At 32.4% G+C, this 23019-nt stretch overlaps 1 protein-coding gene across 2 annotated transcripts in view; it reads left to right on the forward strand.

Moving 5' to 3' along the window:
* Window positions 1-23019, forward strand: part of COX10 (cytochrome c oxidase assembly factor heme A:farnesyltransferase COX10) — a 117337-nt gene that overhangs the window by 62019 nt on the left and 32299 nt on the right. For both annotated transcript variants that reach the window (XR_015732504.1, XM_034408355.3), the window contains one exon: window positions 18172-18242. Coding sequence is in view for 1 of the 2 variants with exons in the window: in XM_034408355.3 (XP_034264246.1) it covers window positions 18172-18242 (71 nt within the window). In the remaining variant the exon portion in view is untranslated. The remainder of the gene's footprint in view (window positions 1-18171; window positions 18243-23019) is intronic.

Genomic DNA, 23019 nt, shown 5'->3' on the forward strand with positions numbered 1-23019 from the left:
TGTTTTCTATGACTTTAGCTAGTTGAAATTGCACCCTTAAGCAAGAATGAAAATACTATGCAATGTGAAAAATAAGCCCAAAGAGAGAGCTTATTCATTTGTTGAATTGCTGACCCTTAAATGAACATTTTACCGTAATTGACTATCTGATGATATATATTTAAGTCATAATCCTGAAGATTTATTTTATATTGATTTTTGCTCATTTGCTATACTGTACTTATAGTAAAATATTTGCATGCTTCTTAAATTAAAATAAAATATAATTGTAATAAACTAGGTAAAAATTATTTTGTCAAACTTTTATGTTGAAAAATATATTTGTTTTTGTGAAAATTATCTTTTTTATTCCTAATCTGTACATTAAGAATGATAGTTATAATGACAACAAAAACCCTACCTTTGTTACTATTAGTGGGAAATAAGGAATGGATTGACTTCTGTCCTATTACATGAAACTAATATTTTGGAAAAAATCTGAAACTCTCCAGATGTTATCATCAATTTCTTTCCTTTTCAGGCTCTTTTGAATCAGTTAAAAAGCTATACTTCCTAATGATCTTTACATTACTTTATTCAATTATCATATAAATATAATTTTCTTGTATAAACTTATTTAAAGCAAATATAACTCAGCACAGAATTTGCTTTCATTTTTAACATTCTTCTATTTTGTGTAGTAATAAAATTCCACTTTATTTTTAGTTGTTTAATTTAAATAACTGTGAACATGTTTTACTATCAACAATATTTAATCTTTTATAATTATTAAATCTTTGGAAAAGTAGATTTATTTTATACAGAAGTACTGAGCAGAAAAATAATAATCCTAATATTTTTAAAATATAAAGGCTCTGAACATACATCAGTAACAGTAGTGGAAGGCTAAGACTGTAATGCAGTACATACTAAATTTAAAAATTGTCCCATTGAAATAATAAATTTTCTTTTAGGTAGACATATTTAAGATTCTATAGTAAGCTGAATGACATTTACCACATCTTAATGGAATGTTGTATATATTTCTGCGATCTTCTGATTCCATACAAGTCCTACATTTTATAATCAGGAAGTTAAACCTGAATAGTGTTAAACTTCTTTTTAAATTGCACAGAATCTCAATACCTTTTTTCAATGTTTTTGAATTGATTTCTAAAAAGTAAATTTTAACTTCTTAAGCATAATTGCAATATATTTTGAAACTTCTAAAATATTAGCTTCTTTGGAAAGATATGGTAAGCAAAATTACAACTTTATATTTGTCTGATTTACTCTGTAAAATTTAATTTCAAGTTTACAGGTTGGTGTATGAAAAGTTCTAGGTGTATTTTTTTATGAAATAGAAGATAATATATATTTATCTTCAAGAAAAAAAGTAGTCCTGCCCTACAAAATTCTAAATAATATATATTCTATTTAGTAATCTGTGTAAAATTTTTTATATCCAAATGATTGCACTCATATGTAAAAGATTTAAAGAAATTTGTCAAATGTTATAATACTATTAAAGGCTTACCATGATTTTTTTGTTGAAATAAACACTAATTTGACATATTTTCATCTTGAAAATTAACCCTGTGTAATTCAGTGTAATCTTAATATTCAAGGGTTTTCTTTCCATTACTTTCTCAGTAATATTCATTTTAAAACCCTTCCAGAAATGAGCAGAAAAACTGGTGGGTCAAATCTGATTCATCACAATAACTCAATATGTAACTTACTGTGATATGTAATAACTCAATATTTAATTTATTAAATTTGTTTGCCGCCCATCTTGATGCAAGACAACTCTAATAAGACTACTGTTCATAAGAATTATGAGGATAATTTGTAAAATAATTGATGGAAATTTTGAGGGAGGAAGGAGTCTGAAAGTGCTTTCTGATTTTTAAGTTTTCAACGAAGTACTTTGTTTTGGTGAAAATGTAGTATTTGGGTACAAGCCTCTTACTGTTTCTATAACCATTGTTTTAATATTTATTTAATGAGCTCATGTGGAGTAAAAAGCCATGTTTCCCACATTTTCAGACAGAAAAAAGTTAATATATTTAATTTTTTTAAGTATTAGAACTGTTTGTAGTGTATATTGTGTTGAAAGCAGTTTTGAAAATTGCGAATACATTGTAGCCAGTATTTTTCCTACCTTATACATTTTCTAATTCTAATTTAGAATTAATCACATAAAGGTTACACAAAACCTTTATGACAGATACAAATAGAGGGACTCCTGCCATCCCTAATTTTATTAAGATGATTATGTATATAGCAAATCATAGTTTGAAAACAAATTTTACCAATAAAATATGGATATTGATGATAGCATTATCTGACTAAAAATAGAAATAACTAATAATAAAAATAAATAATACTAATACTAATAATAAAAATAAAAATAAATCTAATTCCCATAACATTGTCTTATGACCTAGGATGTCAACTCACGTAGTAGGGCTTTATTACTATTATCCTTCTTTCCTACCTTTCCTATTATGGTATCTATTCCTTCAGCATCTTATCTATAACTTTGTTGTTTGTATCTTATGATTTGTGTTGATTGCTTTATTTAGTATCCTATGACTATCAATGTTATATGTTATATCTTTTGATCTATTATTGTATTTTAAGATCATGATTTATCATTTGTTGCTTGCATATACACTGAGAAACTTATGCAATGGAGACAAATTCCTTGTGTATCCAATCATACTTGGCCAATAAAGAATTTTGTCCTATCCTATCCTATCCTATCCTATCCTATCCTATCCTATCCTATCCTATCCTATCCTATCCTATCCTATCCTATCCTATCCTATCCTATTCATAAAATAAGATGCACCTTGAAACTAGAATTATCTAGAATTCTATGTATAGAATTATCTATACATTTATTTCAACCCAGAACTACAAATATTCTCCCTTATTGGTACTATACATTTTGTAATTTATGAAACTCTAAGTTAATACAATAGGTTACTTATTATAGCTTCATCAGTTCACCTGTTTCCTCAAATATTGGATATTTTTTGTTTTCATCTGCATTATATTGCACCCTCCAATTCATTGCAGTTTGATCAGCTCTAAGGAAAAACTATGCTGCAGAACAATTTGTAATAAATACACTGTATATTGCCTATTTATCTTGAAATCTTCTAATATTTCCTTTAGCACAGGAAACATATAATTCGGAAAAGCAATAAAGTCTGGAAAAGTTTCTGGAAACATTAACAAATATTTGACTACAAGTAACTGCAAAATTGTATGTCCTAGTGAGCTTTGATGGGGCCTTTGGAATTCCTTTCTTTCCAAAGAATACAGATTTAAAAGCAAGGTCAGATTCTGAAAAGAAATATGATGATAGAAGTCTTTGCTACTGAAGGGTAGGACAGCAGCCCAGTAACATTTAAAAAGCCCTCTCTGTGATTTGTTATGCAGTTCTGACACTGGGTTTAGATATTGTTCCAGCAATTAACAAGCCTCTATTGAAGCATTTTGTACCATGGATTCCTAAGATTTAGCTACAGGCAATTCCCAATGACCCTGATGATTCTCTTTTCATGGTAAGCTACTACTCTCAAGTAGCCCTTTTGAGTGTTCCAGTGAGCACTTCTGTGTCAAGTGGCTGCTTGAACTTCTGCAATTTCTAAGCATTGTGTGATGTCTCCTATAGCATCTCCTCTGTGAGTTTTGAAACTCACAGTCTAAATTATGGCTCAGGATCTTCTGGCTTACTAAGGGAGGGTTGGGGCCTGGCCTGGAAAGTATATAATTTTGCTTCTAAAGCACTGCTATTCAAGTGGAGGAAAGTACACCACTTAGTTCTTTATCTTCCTATAATGCCTTCGTTTTTAATTTGTTATGCAAAGTGATTGTTTGAAATATTAGATCAATTATTATTTTGGTGATTCATATTTCAAATATACCGGTATACCTGTATGCTGAATGGCTTTTAAAATTACATAGTCAATGATATATAGCCTGTTGATATAGTGAAACAAATGTAGAAAGTTGGAGCTGTTGTGTAAGGCACAATATTTGTGTATGCATTCTCTCCTTCCTGCAGATGACATCAGTATTTTTTCAGCCTTTCAGCAGTCATTCCATAGTTCCATGGATCTCTATCATCCATGTGAATTAACAAGCCTATGTTGTGTTGTCTCCATTTGATGTGGATACAAAGTGACAAGCAGGAGAGTAGTGGTGATCTCAGCAGTTGGCAGGAGCAAAGTCAAATGGTAGAGACCACAGGTACAGCTGCTGAAAGCTGTCAGAATGTTGTCTGCTTTCCTACTTAAATGATCTTCAGTGATGATCTCCCTTCAAAGCTGGAGACCTTTCAGAATCCCAACATGTGCTCTCCTTAAGTTTCTGAGCAGAATCACGTGGTGTTTTTCCTGGAAGCATGGCCAAGATTTGATTTTTTTTTCTACTTTGCATGAAAACATCTGTGCTTTCATTCGTTCAACATTCTGAACTTTGCTCACTCCATGTCCCTAATATTTATCCATTTTTTTCCCTTGGGCATGGCTTTCCAATCCTTTCCTTTTTTTATTAATTAGGTGAAATAAATAACAGAAAAGCAAAACCATACAAACACCCACATACATGTCTACAATAAACTTTACACTAGAGGGAGGTTGAAGTGAAAATATTATTACAAAAGAGCACACATTTTCAAAAGGCAAATCAGACAAACAAAAAATACAGGAAAGAGCATGCTAGTATAGTAGCCTCTAGCTACTTCTTTTTTTCTAACTGGTAATTGCTACTTAAATGGTTTTATATGCTTTGGACAACTGTGATTGTAACTCATTTCAATTTGGATTATTTAAACTATTTCTGTTTTTCTTAAAAATATCATATTCTATGGTTGCATAATATTCATTTGTTCATTCATCACATTTATGTGGCCGCCTATCACACAAAATATGACTCTGGGAGGCATACAGTAAGAACAGTGATATAAAACAGCAATATAAAAAACAATCAATGGATCCAAACAATTAAAAATTGTGAGTAAAAGGCAAAAAAAAAATATTAACAGTAATGGAGCCATCTGAGGAATTCATCAGTCCCTTGGGGCGCTCAGGCCTAATGGCATAACCAGGTTTTGAGGGACTTCTGAAAAATCAACAGAGATGGAGCCAACTTTACTTCAGGGAAGATGTTTCCTAAGATGAGTGCCATAGGAAAAAAGGCCTTTCTCCTGCATCCCATCAAATGCGGCTCTGTGGCAGACAGGACTGTAGTATACCTCTTCTGTCGGATCTGATCTGATGGGCAGATGTAGTCAGGGAGATTGATTCTTGCTACTGTCAGATATATCTTAATAAATTGTGGAATTTTTCATTTATTTCCTCTGGGATAATACCTAATAAACTATTTGTGGTTTTAAATTGAACTTTATTTTCAGAACTTTCTAGATGTTTTGGTATATTTCTTTCCAGTTCTTTTATGTCTTTTTGCATAACCACCATGTACTGTAAAATGCTCCTTTGTTGTGACATTTCCAACATTTATTGTTGTATGATTTGTTCATCTTGGTAATCTAAGAGAGGGAGGGGGGAGAGAGAGAAAGAGAGAATTTCTTTTAAAAGCATTTCTTATCTATCATGTATAAAATATATTCTATTCTGTTTTACCTCTTGTTCAGTGACAAATTCTGATTTGGTGGCAATTAACAGAAAGTTATTTCCATAAAGAACCTCAATATACCAATTCATGAATTATTTAAATGTGTATTGTTTCATGAATACTCAGTGATCTTTACTATAAGCATTCCACTGAAAATAGTGGAAACAGTTCATCATAACACTGTTCTTATTTGTGTTAATACTAAGAACAGAGTTAATGAATCAATCCTGTCCTCGCTACACTGCAATTTGTAAAGATTTGGATTCATTGTGGTTATTTCTTATTCTGGAGGTTCACCTAAATCAATCAACACTGTTTCCTATCAATGAATTATCTATAACTTTACAGCCTATCAATATTTAGGGATTCTCTTTTCTGAATCCTATGTACTTTAAAATTTTAGCTGTCCATGTGCATATAGCATGCTTTACTACTCTATTATCAAATATTCTTTCAAATATTCATTAATAACGTTACTCCTTTTACTGCTTTTACTATTCTAGTGGAAGTCTACAATACACTTTTTTTCCCTAGATTCTGCTACTATATTTCAAGAGCAAGAAATTCTGATCCATTATCATCTGTCATATCTAAGAAATGTTTGATTTTTGCTTTTTCACCTGACAAGACCATATACATGGCATGATCTTCTCTTTAGATTAAGTTTAGGATATTAATAAGTCTTGCTGGTGAAAGCTGAATTGAATGAATAATGCCTCCAGAGGAAGGTGTTCTTTTACCTATATTTCTTGCTGTATCTGATAAATTGTATAAATAAATGGAAGTATTACTTGAATCCGGTGAAATAGAAATGTATACATTTTCCTTCTAGAAACTGGATTAATTAAAGGCTTTTTTTTTCTTGCTACCGTTTCTTATTTACACACTTCATTTATCAGGTGAAATTTCTATAGCATAAAAATAGCTAAGCTATTTTCTGAATAGAAATTCATCTCTCAATTTCCCTGCAAATCTTTAATCTAGATTTCATTTGGAGGATGCACCTATAGTATGTAATTTAGTTAAGGAAAGATGAAATGCAGCCTAGGCTGCAAGAATTATACTTTATGTACTATCCCCGTATTTTGGGGGCATGTAGAAAATGAAATAGAGGCAAAAATCATAACCAGATTCTCCTTCTTACAAAATTCCCATAAAGCACATGCCAGTTGCCTCTTTTGCCTTCTGTGTAGAGAGGCAAGCATTTCTAATATGGTGTTTGCTTCCCTCGGTGCCAGAGAAATGGTAATATATTTGTTGATGACAAAACCAACAGGTGCCAAGGCTGTTGGGTACTGAAGCTATTTGGCTCTTTGCCTACAGTAACACAGTGGATATATTGAATGTCTCTAGCTTTTGTGTGTTTCTGTGTTCTTTTGAGCAATGGGATAACCCAGTTGAAATACATACTTAAACTCCAGAGAGATTAAATATGTTTCCTTTCTTTTACAGTTCAGAATTTTACAGTTTCTTTGTTTGGGGATTCTCAGATTGCTTAATGATTTGTTCCCTCCTTTTTTGTCCAGATGTGTATAATGGCTGTATTTTAATCTTACTAGGTTTGCTAATTTTATTACTCAACATATGGTATAGTCCTTAATTTTTTTCCATCCATTGTATCAGTCTTTTGCTTTAGGGGCCCAGTAAAACATGATGGGAGTCTTACTTTAATTGGATTTCATGAATTTAACCTTTAATCTTTTTTTGTCAAGTTTCAAGGTAGCAGGACTTAAGTTTCATTTTAACTCTATTTGAAAAAAATATTCTCAAGAAGCTATTTAGATATGGATATCACAATTTTAATGTGGTTTTCAGATGTCATAACCTTAGAATTAAGTGCAACAGTTTTTCTGTTTAAATACAGTAGTTTATGAGTTTATTATAATTGACTATGACATACAACCATTGCCAAAATGTAGATAGCATTTTTGAAAAATATGTTTAAAGATTTTTTTAACCAAATAAAATAATAATAAGCTAGAGTCAGTCTTTTAAAAGAGCAAAGGCCAATTCCTGGATTATTTCCTCCCCTGTATTTCCAACTTTTTTTCCTTGTCCTTCTAGTTAGAGACTGAGCAAGGCATAAAACAAGTGAGCTGTGTAAGAAGGACCAGTAATAAGCAGGGTTCCATTTTGCATATCTTTGTTAACAGTTTTATACTTGGTAAGCAACTACAAAACATATTCTCAAGACACTTTGTAAATTTAAAGAAACTTATCTGCTTATCCCTTATCACATATCAATCTGAATAAAAAATAAATCCTAATATGGTTTAACACAGAGACCCCCAACCTTTGGGCACCAGGGACCAGTTTTTCCGTGGACCAGAGGGGCTGTGATTTCGTGGACTGCTTGCAGCCCGCAGATGGGGCTTCATTGCTTGCACAACCTGGTTTCTGGCATACTGTGGCCCAGTGCCGGTCCATAGACCGGGGGTTGAAGACCCCTGGTTTGGAAACTCAGCCAGTACATGTATCAGTAAAAATGTTATACCATACTCTCCATGCTCTTTATCATGTCTGCATCACATCAAGGTCACGAACTCATCTTCTTGTCCTGTCATATAAAGATTAATGCCACTGGTGCCATAATTCTGGATGTTCTTGAATTTAATTAAGAGGAAATCTATTAACAGTGATTCACTCTATGGAATTTATATTCTTTATTCCCAGGATTTCTACATGGCATTTTTGAATGTCTTCTTAAACTCTTCATAATTACTTTGTTTTTATCTGTCTGATTCCTCCTTCATAATCACTTTGGTTTTCATCAGCTGGACTCAGATGCTATGTGGACCAATGATTTTCATAATAGCAATCCATTTTAAATATTCTTTTTAATGGTCTATCCTTGCTACATTCCAGTTGAGATTGATTTCCCTTATCACCTGTGTTGTCCCCTAGCTGAACACTCTTTACAAAGAGTAAGCCAGTATCTAATCTCCACTTTGAAAGGAAGATGATTGAGAAGATGGTTGCACAGTAATTTCAGAGGACCTTCAAGGAGATGGATTATCTGACTCTCACTCTGAGTATGGGACAGAAACAGCATTGAATAATCTCTGGCGAGGGCAGAACAAAAGTTATGCATCTTATGCAACCATTCTTGCCCTACTTAACTTCTTCACAGAACTTTCAATACCAATACCATCAACTATGGATTAGCTCTGAGGACTGGGGATGGATAGCAGTGTGCTGGTTCACCTCCTTCCTCCAGGCCAATATCACTTGGCAGTGATTTGGGAGGAGAGATCCTGTCCCTGGTCCCTGCCACAGGGTTCAGTATTTAAAGCTGCTAGGTGAGCTAATTTGTTGTCATATCATCAGTATGTTGATGACTGCCAATTATGCATTTCTGTCCCTGACGAATTAAGCAGTGCTGTGAATGTTGTATGAGAGTCTGGATGGGGAGCAAAGTCTTCATCTCAACCCTAGCGAGACTGAGTGGCTTTGGGTTTTGTGGCCTTCAGGTTCTAGGAATATGCCATTTGATGTTAGATGAGGGGTACTGCCCCAGAAAAACCTAGTGTGCAGTTTGGAGGTCCTTCTGGACTCACGACTCCTGCTTGAAAAGCAAGTGGCAATGATGGCTGGAAGACCCTTTACATCCTGCCCCCAGGGTAAACTCTGCTCCCACCCTCCTAACCTTCCAAAAGGGTCTGAAGACCTGGCTCTGCCAGCTGGCTTGGGAGCCAATTGGTAGTATCACGCTGGAGGTGGTTGATGGACCAATAACAGATCCCATCTCACCCCTACTCCATTCTTCTCCATCTTTTAATTATAATTTGTAATTTAATTTTTAATTAATGCTATTAGAAATTTTTATTTTTATTGTTTTATTGCTTTTAATGTTGCAAGCCACCTGGAATCATCTTCTGGCAAAAGTGGGCAGCAAACAAATTTAATAAATAAATCAAAAAAATAAACAGCCCCTATAGCCCCAAGTGAAGTAAGTAAGAAAAATGTTCCTAGCGTGTCTTTCGATGAAAAAAATATTTCCCCATTCCTTTGCCTTCTGAGGGAAATCAACTGCCTCTGAGAGAGCAAATTAAGAAACTATAGTTTAAACCCATCCTTCCAAACCTAGATTAGAATTTATGTTTTGATGCAAGTTCAAATTCCTAGCTATGTTGAATAGAACGAACGGAGTGCTCAAGGGATAGTTGCTGTTTCACTCACAATTCTAAATAAACAGATTCAGAATTGTTGGAATACAGCCTGCTACATGCTTATTTTCATTTCAGTAACCTAATATTCAACAAAACACTGACTGTGCGCATTAAGACTATTTTTCCCATAAGAATAACTATGCCCTACAATGACATTTTTGTGGTCATTTTTTGTTCTTACCATAGCTAGTACTTTCGTGTGCATGATAAAAAAATAAATTATAATTTAAATTTTGTTGGCCCAAATTTCACTGTTTGAAAATAAACACTTAATTCGTCTACATTACAAAGGCATTGTGTCTTAGATAATTCAGTAGAAAGGTCTGACGTTTAATTCTAATAGCATTTCTGAAGTGTGTGTGTACCCATCTGTCTTCTCAGTTTGAAAATCACATAATTTTGCTTTGCTACTAGCATATCTTTTGTATTTCCTCTATGAAATTGGGATAATTAACCCCCTGCAAGGATACTCAAAACTAATTTTAGTGGTGCTTTATGTTGCTTTGAAGATGTGAAAAATTGTTAATGTATGCCAGTGTCTTCATTTAAAGAATAAAATGTTTAACTCCAGCATAGTGTGGAACATTTAGCAGCTTCCATGAATTATAGATTGTGAATGCTAGAAAAATTAATTGTACAAAGTATTTAAGTTATTTAATGTATTTATATCTTTCAGCTCAAACCTTTCCACAGGCATCTTACAACTGGATTCATTAGTTATTGCAAGAACATGCTTTCAATGATTGATAGCTCAATCTACCTTCAGTGTTTCCAGTCCAAACTCTAATGACTATTAGCCATATCTGTAGGCATTTTGCTTATACTGTTCACTTCAAGCTACTTTCCATTTCATCTTTAGATAAAGATGTGCCTGCTTATGAAATTTTGTTACGAAACAAAATGGAGAGGCTATTAATTTGAAGCTAAGTAGTGTTCAGATTTATTCTACTTCTGATAGGAGTTTATCAGAGCTGCAAAGTAGACTAAGAATTAAAAAGCACCACCACCAGAAGATGACAATGGCAAACCAATTCTGTTCAGTACTGTTGGCAAGAAAGCTGCATGACCATATCTGGAATGGAATTTGATTTGATGGACTAAACTTTACTTTCATTTAGGTGTGGTTTACACTTTTCTTCAAAGTCCTTCAGATAAATTAAAGGCAGTAATTTAGCAGGGTCATAGAAGTTTGCTGAATACAGAGGAAAGCTCCTGGCCTCAACGACAGCAATAGAGAGTAAAAAGGAGCATTTACAGAATGTTGGTTTTTGTGATACAGTATGTGTCTTTAAAGTTAGTCCTTGATCAACTATTTCTGGCTAAGCAATCTGGAATTTTTTACATAATCATCTGATATTAAATAACTTTATTTAAAGAGAATTTTAGATTTTATAAACCTCGTCAAACTTTTATAAAAGTAGAACATGTAGCTATTAGAAACTTTATTTATGTTTCAATGCTGAAATTAGATAAGATTTTAAACCTTATAAAAATATTTCTATACCTTGAGCAATAGCATATATTTTTCTTCATCTAATTTTTCAGTATAAATTCAATTTATTTAAGCTGTTTAGAATTAACCTACCTAGTTTCTCTGCTTAACAATATGTTTATTGTTAAAAAATAGGAAAAGAAAAGCTATGTACGCCCTCAGATTACAGTAATTCTGCCGGTAAAAAATTTGAAACACAATACAAGTGAAAAGCAACACTGGTCATTATTAACATTAGGAGTAGTTCAGAGCAAACACAGAGAGGATAAAATGGTCTAATATATCCAAGGCAGCAATCTCTATTTCTTAAAAATAATAATCAAAAGAAACCCCAATCTCACTTTAAAATACTCAGAAAAATTAATATCACAAGTAGAGACTCAATATTTTTAGCATATGAGAATTTAGGTGCAGAGCAGATCCGCAGTTTAATAGATAATGTTGTTTGACAACTATTCTACATTACTCAGATGGTTTTGGAAAAAAAATATTTTTGAATGGGTATTCCCCAAAACTATTATAAATACTTTAAAATTGAGGATTCACAATTCCTAGTATCATACAAGTCCACCCTACTAGTTCCTTCTACTGTAATAATACAAAATGTAGAAAACCAGGGAAAGCAGTGGACAAATAAAGCAGGAAATGACAGAAAAGAATAGGAAATATAGTAAAAACTAACGTACATCAACACCATTTACTATACATCTTCTGTCCTTGCAAAGCAATTTTGCTTCTACATCATCTTCACAAAGATTATGTATATCATATTTTCTTCTTTAAACTTCTCATCTCTCTTTGAATATCTCATCAACATAATTTCTCCACAATTTTCTCCATCATTCCCTTCCCCTCAACCTTTCCACGTTTCCTATATTGATTTTACAAAGCTGACTTTATTATTTTTCTCTAAGTGACCAGTCTGCTTCTTTTTTTTCTTTTATTCACTCACTTCTTACTCATTCTTTTTTTTAGTCTACTTTCATTCAGCAGGATGGGAGGATGGGGGTGTTATCTCACACAAACACACACACACTTCTTTAGTGTTACGTTTCCAATGCATCTACTTTCAGGTCCAAATAACAAACTACCAAAAGAATTCTCTTAGACATAGCCATTTTTGTTTCACTCAACAAACATTCATTCTTTACCCGGAGAAGATAAGCTGCTTCTCCTTTCTACCAGTATTTGCATGACTTAAATTTTCTGTACCCATTTTCCTGTCTTCGGTAAACATTCTACAAAGGTACACAAATTTATCAACCTGCTCTACTTTTCATCATTTATAACCTGCAGTTTTTCATTCCATTTTCCATGTCAGTCATAACTGGCTTGGAGATCATTTTTTTTTTATTAATTTGCAAAGCCACTGTTTCTACTAAATGAACAATGTTTGTTCTATGCTGAAAGAAGTCAAGCATCAATTTTCTGAAAAGTTGAAATCCTTTGTGTAGTATTAAGTGTGAGTTTTGTTATAGTTTGCTGTATCATTAGGATTTCACCTAACTTTGAATGTGCTGTAATTATTTTATTTATTTATTTATTTATTTTTAAAAGCCCTTCTTTTTTCTTAACCTTCTCAATTGGAAGGATATTTTGATAAACTTTTTGCATATTCCATATAGCCATTAATTATATGACACTTTAGAGGTACCTGTTACTTTTATGTTTGAATACAAGTGTTAAAGGCAGAATATACAATAATGCAAAGTACTTGAATCAGGTAATACTTGAATCAGAGGCGTGTTTCTGTATCTAACAGGAAATGCTATCTAATGCTATAAGAATAGAGCAAACCCTGGGTGCACTATAGCCTCTCATCTTTCAAAATGTTCCTTAAACAGAAAAGCTTTGTGAATGTTACTTGATTATGTAACTGACTTAGCCTACATATTCACATATAAACTAATTCCAAGCTTGTCGCCATAAGCGTATAGTGCATATGCTTGTTAATGCATCTCGAAACTATTTCATTTAGATCATTTATACATAATGTTGTATATTTTGGGTAAGAACTACAGCAAAGCTTTAACTCTTTAATTGGAAAAATACCGAGTTAATATTTTACCAAATTGACTGGGGACAGAGTAGTTTCTTTCTATTTGAGAAGATCAAATAATTGCAGATTTTTGTGTAAATATTGTACATAGGTTGTGGCTATTTAATTTTTAGTCCGAGTGAAAGCCTAAGCGACCTACAATCTATGGTATTCTGTTTCAGTTTAGCATACGGTACCTTAGATGCATGTTGAACTTGTTTTTAATTTGATGCTAATTTGAAGTGGAAAATAATGAACAAATTTATAAATAGAAAAATTAGTTGCATTGAATATGTTTTTAGCTGCCTAAAAGTTTCAAAAAAGACCAACTTCTAATCCCATTCGTTCTGCTTTATGTTCGTATCTTGAGGACAGGCAGGTGTTAGGTGCAGTTTCTGAAATCAAACATTCTCTACTATTCCTACTCCCAAAAGACTTCCAAGATTTTCCTTTGATGAAATAGTATAGGATGTTTTCAAGATTTGCTCAGTCTGTGTTGTAGACTTTTGTTTCCCATAATGATTAGTCAAAACACAAAAAAATAGTCTTAATATATAGGCAGAAAGTAATCTTAAAGATATTAAAAATAATTTTAAAAAATAAGTAAAATCTCCTTTGAATCCTATCACTTTATGGACATTTTTATGCACTTTTTTTCTCCCACAAGAAAATTAGTTTGTCATATCCTTTTGTCTGGAAAATTGATCCTTCTGATGAATTTCAAAAAAGATCTAAACCTATTTAGCACAAACCTGTGCTATCTATATATTTTGTCAAAAGATTTTTCAGCATCTAATGACAAAATTACAAATAGATCTTTATTTTTATTGAAGTGTAGTAAATATGCAACTAATCTAATATTGTTTGCTGCTTACCTAGTTTTTATAAATTCTGCTTGTTAATTCTTAATAATGAACAATATCACTTACTGTAATCTAGTTGATGGCTATTAATTCATGATTGCTGTTAAGTTTCATCAACATTAATCAGTGAGATTGGATGATAATTAGCACATTGAGTATGATCTTTACCTGATTTTGGTGTAATTGCAATATATACCTGATTAAATGTCTGTGATAATATTCCCTTATCAAATATCTCACTATTTAATTTTTTTAAGGAAAGCAACTTTTTAGATTTAGCCAGAAATTAGACAAAGATAAGATTTTGTTCCTCTCATGTTAGAATTCAGGGTTATCTAATGAAATGAGTTAATGAAAGATCCAAAACAAAGAGAGTATTCACACAGTGCTTACATACAGAATTCTGTACATTGGGAATCCTTTGAAAATGATTTGGAAGAAAGCTTTTAGAGTACACAAGAATGCCATTACTGCACCTCTAGCAGCATTTTTTTTTTTTCAAATTTGCATGGAACTATGAAAAAAAAAATGAGCTGTTTTAAATGAGTACTGCACTTGGGTGTTCCAGATTCCAAAACATGTTTACCAAATCATTTTCAAAGGATGCACAGCCCTAAAAATCAATATTACAATAAGACATTAATTTGAGTAACTTTAAACTATAATTATACAGTATCATAGAACATAGAGCATTACTTTTTCAGTAGAACTTTTTTTGTAAAAGCTGTATATTACAATTTCATCTTTTTTTTTACCCTTGCTGACCAACATGACCAGGAAGGTACTGTTGTCCAGCTTGTTTAGTTCCCCTGTTGGCTTCAGTATTAGTCACAGTAGAAAGAGAAAGCCATAGTAATTAAATCTTTGATCTGATTCAGTTTTTCTTATATTCTTATTGTGCTATAGATTCAGTCCTTTCATTAGCAAATAAGTCATGAATCTTTTACATATGTCACAATTATTTTTTATTTCTCTCTTTCTCCTGTATATCTTTTTTCTCTACTTCACTGAATAGATATATAAGTATTACTTTCTTTTTAGAGTGACTCACCAAACATTTAACAGCCACCAAAAGAGAAAATTGTGGCAATGTCTTAAATTGTCCCATAACCTATTTGTGAGTCATGACCCACCATCTGAAAAACACTGAGCAAGAGAGCTCTTTAATCTGGCTCTAAATCTGATTGATATTCAAGCATCAGTTTTATATTTGTATGTAAAATCTGACATTTTCACACAGTTCTAATTCTTTCATAAACATGATAAGTGAAGGCCAGTCCAGAAAAAAACTGATGAGAAACATATGATTGTTCCTAACATTAAACAATAAAATAGCAGTTGACCTCACACTTTTAGAACCACAAAATGTAATTAGGTTGTCAATTCAATGAAAGCTATGTAATGGGAATGATCTTTTACAGAAATTTACCCACAAGTCATATTTAATGTGGTTTTTCTCAACATCATGATTTAAATATTTATTTCTACTGATTCCAAAAGTTCCGTATACTCTTAATATTACAGCTAAGTTATGAGTGTTAATGCTCTATCACTGTATATTTAATTCTCTCTACATCCTCCTCCTGTTGAAATTGCCAGAATTGTAAGAAAGGTAATATTCTGCTTCGGTCAAATTAAATGATGCATTCAGGCTTCCTGAGGAAATAGTTTTTATAAGCAGCTAAAATATTTATTTATCCAGGTTTCATCTTACAGGGTTTCTTTATTTTCTAAAACAAGCAAAACTATCAAGTCTCTAATGATCTAATCTAAAACCAAGTCTTACCTCCTGCTTGGAACTGGAAATGAATGACATTTGAACTACATTCTTGAGAAAAATTAGAGGGGTACTTTTGTCCCCAAACATCTGGGGGGAGGTATAGAAAATCTGATAACTGATACTTTGCTGACATTATTTGGATCTGAAGTGATTGTATAAACACTTTTTCTTAGATACTGTCTATTTATAAAAATTACTTTTAAGTATCACAGAAAGACAAATTAAGGAAACATGTTAGGAACTAGGTTTAATATACAGTATCTGTACAAACTTTCCTCTCAGCCACTATACCCACCTAGAGAAAATGGACCAATGATACTGGATAGTCCCAAGGAATATCTTACTTTTAATTCCTAAACCTGAAGAATTTTAGCAGCTGAATTATTTAAAAAGCCAAATTGTATCTTTTGCATTATGAAACAAGATCTTGAGTACTTTCGTGTATAGAAACATAAAAAAGATGTGCTGGATTAGATTTAGACCCATTTAATCTAGCATTTTTGTTCCCACTGTGGTCAACAAAATGCTTCTGTAAGAGCATAATCCTTCTATGAAGACAGGAATATTCTCAAAACATCTGGTGTTTAAAGGAATACTGAAGCTAAAAACAAAAATGTGATTTGGAACAATTTATAGCCATATCCTACGTGAATACTCTATTAGAGTTGAGGCTATCATCTTATTTAATAGTAAAGACACGTATATATTTCTCTTTTTTCCTTCTCAATCGCTTATCATTCAACTACACTGGAATGCTTCTTTTATTGTGGACACATTCCATCTATTTATGAATAATAAAATATTTTCTTGGTGTGACTAGTTGGAGATGTGAGGGTCAAAATTATTCCTAATGGAATAACTGATATAGAAATCGGTCTGTCTGTGTCTGTCAATCTAATCTAATCTAATCTAATCTTTTCCCCAGTAGAATAATTAATAAAAATAGTTGCTTTAATCAGTTTTTGTCTTCAGCATTTGAGTATTGTAACATTGTACCATTTTTCATAAAACTGAAAACAATTATACATATTGTCTAAATGTTGATAGTTTGTTATGATTCCTTAAAGTTTTTATTACTACTAACAATATTCTTTTTTGCTGAACTATGAAATATTAAATACCAGTCCTATCCACCTCAGATTAGTTCTTTCAAGGATCACTCTTCTTTCTAAGAAAAATAAGGCCCATATATTTTAATACTTTTTCATTGCCAGTGCAAACATAACCTTTGCCATTTTGTTTTCTTGATTCCCACCCTGTATCTGGTTGGCATCAGTTAAAACTACTACCATTACAATTCCTGCACTGATTTGCTTGTCTGTCCCATTTGAAAGATAATGAATTGTGCATAGAAAATAATGTTTGTTAGCAGTGACCGAAAGCATAGTATGAGTTAGCTGATACCTCACTTATTTTCTTCTGTCAGCAACTCTGAACATCTGCCTATTGTGAATGCAAGCCTTACTGCTTTCAGACAACAAAAATATGTTTCTTTTATGTTTAAGGTCTTCTGTTAAAGGAACGATCACAAGGTCATCCTTGAAATTCATATGAATAATTTCATAAAAAGGATTGATACCTACTGAAACCTGTTACTAATTATTTTATATTGTTTTCATGAATAAATAAAAATGATAAGACATTTTTGTATCCCCAGGTTTTGCTTTAATAGCTATGGATATGTTTTCTTTGCAAAATGAATTCACAGGATTATATTAGGCTGAGCTGCCATGTTAATCCCTCTGACTGGAGTGGAAAAAGATTCTCATGAATCAGTAGTAGCAGTGGCATTTGCTAGAATGAATGACTTTTGATAGGCCTTAAATTTTGGTGATCTTAAATTGCTGCAGTATTAATCTTTAAAACAAATGACTTGCAATTAACAATGATTGTGCACTTTTATTTAAAAAAATAGGCAGAAGAAATAAGGATGTTTTTATGGAAGTATTATCAGATTTGTCAAAAGCTCTGAGGAAAATGGATTTTGTGGGCTTATTTTCAAAGTTTTTGTTCATGCAGTTTCCCTGCCCTTTAAGGAAATGTAGGAAAAGTTATATGTAAAATAAAATGGCATTATTTCAGTTGTACCTTGAATTTTTTTTTTTCATGAAGACCAGGCATCTGCAAAAATAATTCATTCTATCAACAGTTCGAATGCATCTCTTAAAATTGTTTTCTTTTTCTTCTTTCTTTTGTAGTTCTTTGAGGTTCCATTTGATGCAAATATGAACAGGACAAAAAACAGACCTCTAGTACAAGGACAGATCAGGTAAGGTTGCACATATGCTTTCTTTAAGTAGAAATGAATCTCACTGTTGCTGTATGTATTTCCCCCATTTTCAATCTTTCTTTATGCTTAGTTAAATAAAGATTAAAAGATATGGAAAGAAATCATTTTGAATGCTTTGATGATTCTGACACTTATAATGCCACCCAGAAAATACATCAACTTGCCTTCATCATGTTCATATGTGATATAAGAGCCATTATAAATATGCTTATTAAGAGTTACAGACTTCAACATTTTCGTATAAAAATAAACATTAGAAGCAAAATGCTGATGCTACTAGGACTTGTGAATTTCCAGAAAAATTAAACTCTCCTGCATTAAATCTTAAAAGAAATGTACCTTAACCAACACAAGTAAATAGGCTTGTGCTCTTTAAATATTTGGGATACAAACCATTTAATACCTGATCACTGGTTTATGATATTCTAGTAGAATAGAAGCACAATACGTTTCCTACTGCCAGAGACATAATCACAAGGGATTTACCTTATTAGAATGATTCAGAACCTCTGGCAGTTTCTGAAATAAATAATATATAATTGTGATTGCCATGAATTAAGGATAACATTTTGGGGCCAAAATGTATGCATGCACAATTATTCACAAGTAGCATAAAACATTGCTATTACTATTATGGACAGTGCTATGCCAAATCACAGCCATATCCCAGTACTTGGAACTAGCTGAGAATGTGCTATTTCCTATCTACTGGACATGTTACCTTGCATTCTGAGCTTGGTGGTTTTCTTGCAGACGTTTCATTACCAAACTAGGTAGCATCATCATACACTGTATGACCTACCATCATAAGGCTGATTATGTTACCTAGTGATAATACCAAGAAAACCACCAAGTTCAAAGAGCACCAAGGATCCCACAATTTAACCTTGAACTACAAATATTCACTTCTATTGGTACCTGCATTCTCTTCATGCCTCAAATCTTAATTGTGTCATTTTACACATGCATATTACATTTAATGGTAGAGTAAACTTTTCATTTAAAATATTACATCTCTGCAAATGAAGTGTGACTTCTGATGACTGAATGTGTATCAAAACTTGCTCATTTTTTGATCTAAAGACCTTGAGAGTATGCTGCTAAATACAATATATGAAATATAGTTATATCCTCCTATAAATCATTGTAACACTTTTTGCCAAGATTTTACAAAAAATAATTCTTAAATATGTCTCATCTTTTGTGCATACACTTTTCTCTGTGTATACATATAAATAAAAAGTCAAGGTCCCAGGAGGCTTCTGTTTGAACATAAAGCAACCTTGATTTCTGCTTGTGTGTCTGTTCAGTTTCTTAAAGGATTCAGTTCCAAGTTCTAGGGGGATGGAGAATGCTGCACCTTATTTGCAAACTTTAAACTAAAGCCCTTATTCATAAACTATTCAACAAACAATTTTCAGATAGCATTTCCATGATTTGTGCCAAGGATTATTTATAACAAAATTATGTTTTCCCTTAGGCATCTGTGAACAGTTGGTCCTATTTATTTCTGTGTTTTATCCATCATCTTTGGAGGATTGAAGAAAAGTGATGGATGAAATTACACGAAAATTGAAACAAAATAGTAAAGCAAGCCCTGGGGGTAAACTCACCCTCATTGTAAATAGAGTACTTTAGTAAACTTGTTCTGATTTGTTCTGTGAGGTGGTGCTAATTATAGATTTCTAAGTTCAGTTAATTTTATTTTAAAAACATCATGAGGAAAATTTTAATGAGAACATCTGTTGAGCACACAGTAAGCCAAAAATTGAGCCCAGCCAAAATTCAGTGAAATGGATCTATACCCTTCACTCTAGTCTTTGAATTTGGTTAGGTAACTATATATGAAATAAAACTCCTCCTTTCTCATTCCCAGATAAAATTAAAGGTTTTTTTTTTCTCATCTGAATTACATTCACAGTAACTCACATGGGCGATCCAGTATGTATTTCTCACAGAAAAATGCTCTAAAATACATTAAGGGACAGAGCTCTCAATTGCTAAAGTACATATATAAAATGCCTGTTTCCCCACATAATTATTTAGGTGAAATTGGAAGGATTTGAAAGATACACCATTTGGCCAAAATATTTTTTTTTAAAAAGAAACTATATACTGTATTTAAATTGTCCTATTTGCCCTGCCTGTTGTAATCATTGAGGGGGGCAATCCCCCAAGCAATCACACAACCATCCATGTATTTATAGATAGTTTAATGATCTTTAAAATATCACAAAGCTTTAAATGATAAATGCCTATAAATTTCATGTTAACTTTCAACTGCCACTATTTCTTCAGCTGGCCGAAAGTATGACTAGCACGAGATCCATCTTATTGTGGGGTTTGTCCTATTTGAAACTTCCGTCATTATTATTATTATTATTATTATTATTATTATTATTATTATTATTATTATTATTATTATTATTATTATTATTAAATTTCTTCTACAGTTAACACCGAAGGCAAATCAAAACTACACAGAGATAGTTGTATTGGAAAAGCTGGTATCGTGTATTCTGGGAATCATTCCAAACATGTTTGGGGCATGCATAAGGAATTTTGCATGCCTTCAAAGCATTGTTGGGGGGGTGTTTTGTGATACATTTGACTTTCATCAAGTTTAATGATGGGCTAGTCTATTCTTGTTCTTTTAATTTAACTTTTTGATGCTGTAAATACAGAGACAACTACTTACTGAAAAAAATGTTTTGAAGTCTATTGATTTTACATAAGATACTAAACTATGCAATTGTCACTGATCAAAACATTTTAAGAATCATGAATGTACAGATCACCTTTGATAGCCTTCTCAAATATATATATTTGTTGCTGTCTTCAGAACAATAGAGGGAGGAGTTTTCACTGTTAGCAAGGTCTCATTTTTCCATAATTTCACATGTTCATATGTCTCTTTTCTCTCACAACCTATCAAACTTTTTAGACAAAAACAGTTTGTTTCCGTCTGTTCTGATTTTATGTTTAATGCATAAATGGATGCATCTTGATTGAATCCACTCTCTACAACTATTAAATCCATTGGATTTTTAAATTATTTATGCAAATTATTGTGCAATCGAGCTTCAATTATTTTGTTTTTGTTTATAATAGAGCTATAATGGACCAAACTTTGAAACTATTTTAGATTTAATGTTATGTTACTTTGTTTGTTTGTTTGTTTTGAATATAGCTACCTTTTTTGATATAGCCATGATAAATATTATGAAGAATAAATATAAAATAACATTGGACCACATTTCCCTGTCATGATAAGCTATAATTTGGGAAAGAGATCTTGTTAATTGTTCCAACCAGAAATTGCCCCAAGGCTGAGGAAATTGTTCAAGTTATTTATTCTTCCACAGCTTGTGAAATGAGTCACTGTAAGTATGAGAGTTTTGGCACAACTCCACCACATGACATCAAGGAAGCCAGTTGGATGTAGCAGTAACAAATGTGATCCTTATGAAAGCATTACACTCCTAATTATTATTAGGATAGTAAATCCATCACTTCTGACTGGGTGACAAAGAAACATTTATATTTGCTAGGCATATTTTATCCTCAAGTAGTTTTGACAATGTATCATAGACATTTGATAGTTTGTTAAAGTAATTCCATTCAGCACCCAGTCTCAGTTTACCATCTTGGTAAATTTCCTTTCCACTCTGCATATGATCCTCTGACAAACTAGGATTGTGAGTTTGCATGACATAATAAAATTCAAATCTATCTAAAGAAAGTACAACTCAACTTAGTTGAGAAAGAAAGTGCAACTCAAATCTATCTAAAGAAAGTGCAACTTATGTGTTTTTCAAACCTTTTTTTTTTAGACTTTTACCATTGAATTTGTATGGCACTTGAAACGCAAAGGATTTCCGATAGACCTACTTTATGTGCCAAAAGGTTGACATCTAATCATATATATTGTTTATATATATACACATATATATTTGTGTTTCTGAATAAAAACAAAAGCATGATTATTGTGCCATGTAACCTTTTGTATTAAATAATAAATAGCTTTTTCACAGTGTCAAATATCTCATTCTTCATTGGACAGTTCATTGCAAGTGCTACTTGCATGGCATGACAGACCTCTCTTATCATATGAATAATGTCTGCCATTATTACCCTAATACAAATAGAGCAATCTCAACTGCTAAACTTCACCTCTTGTTCATTTCAAGTCATTGGGACGTACTTGCACTGCCAGATACTTAAGCACAATTCACAGAGGACTTTCAAATGTCACATGTCTCATAAATATATGTTAGTGAGTAACTGGCTCCGAACTGAAGCTGCAAATATTTTTGTTTAATTTCATGCTTGTTAAAGGGGGGGGGCGTTGCTCCCTTTTAAAATGGTGTAGTTCTAAAGAGACAATGCCGCAGTGTTTTCTTCAAATGTTTATCCTGGACATTGGTAATGTTTATAAAATTAAGTATATTCCATCCTGCTGAGTTTCTTTTCTTCTGTACGTTTTCTCTTAAAAGAAAGAAGCTGACATTGGCTGAACGTGGTAAATTTAATAAGGTACCTTTATATTTTGACATGTCCAACTACTTGTGAAAATGTTCCCCTTGCATTCTAAGCTGTGGGATACCTATTCGCTCCTCTCATTTAGGTAGTTGCATAACAGTCAGTGAAAAGAAAATCCTTGAGCTAGAACATAGTTTAGAGGAGATAAAACCTACATCAAAGGGTGACTAATGGAATGTTATAATGCCTACTGTCTGGAGCAGCAGTGGCTATT

The sequence above is a fragment of the Pantherophis guttatus genome, chromosome 2 (genome assembly GCF_059756535.1).
Source record: "Pantherophis guttatus breed Tessera chromosome 2, ASM5975653v1, whole genome shotgun sequence".
Classification (NCBI taxonomy): Eukaryota; Metazoa; Chordata; class Lepidosauria; order Squamata; family Colubridae; genus Pantherophis; species Pantherophis guttatus.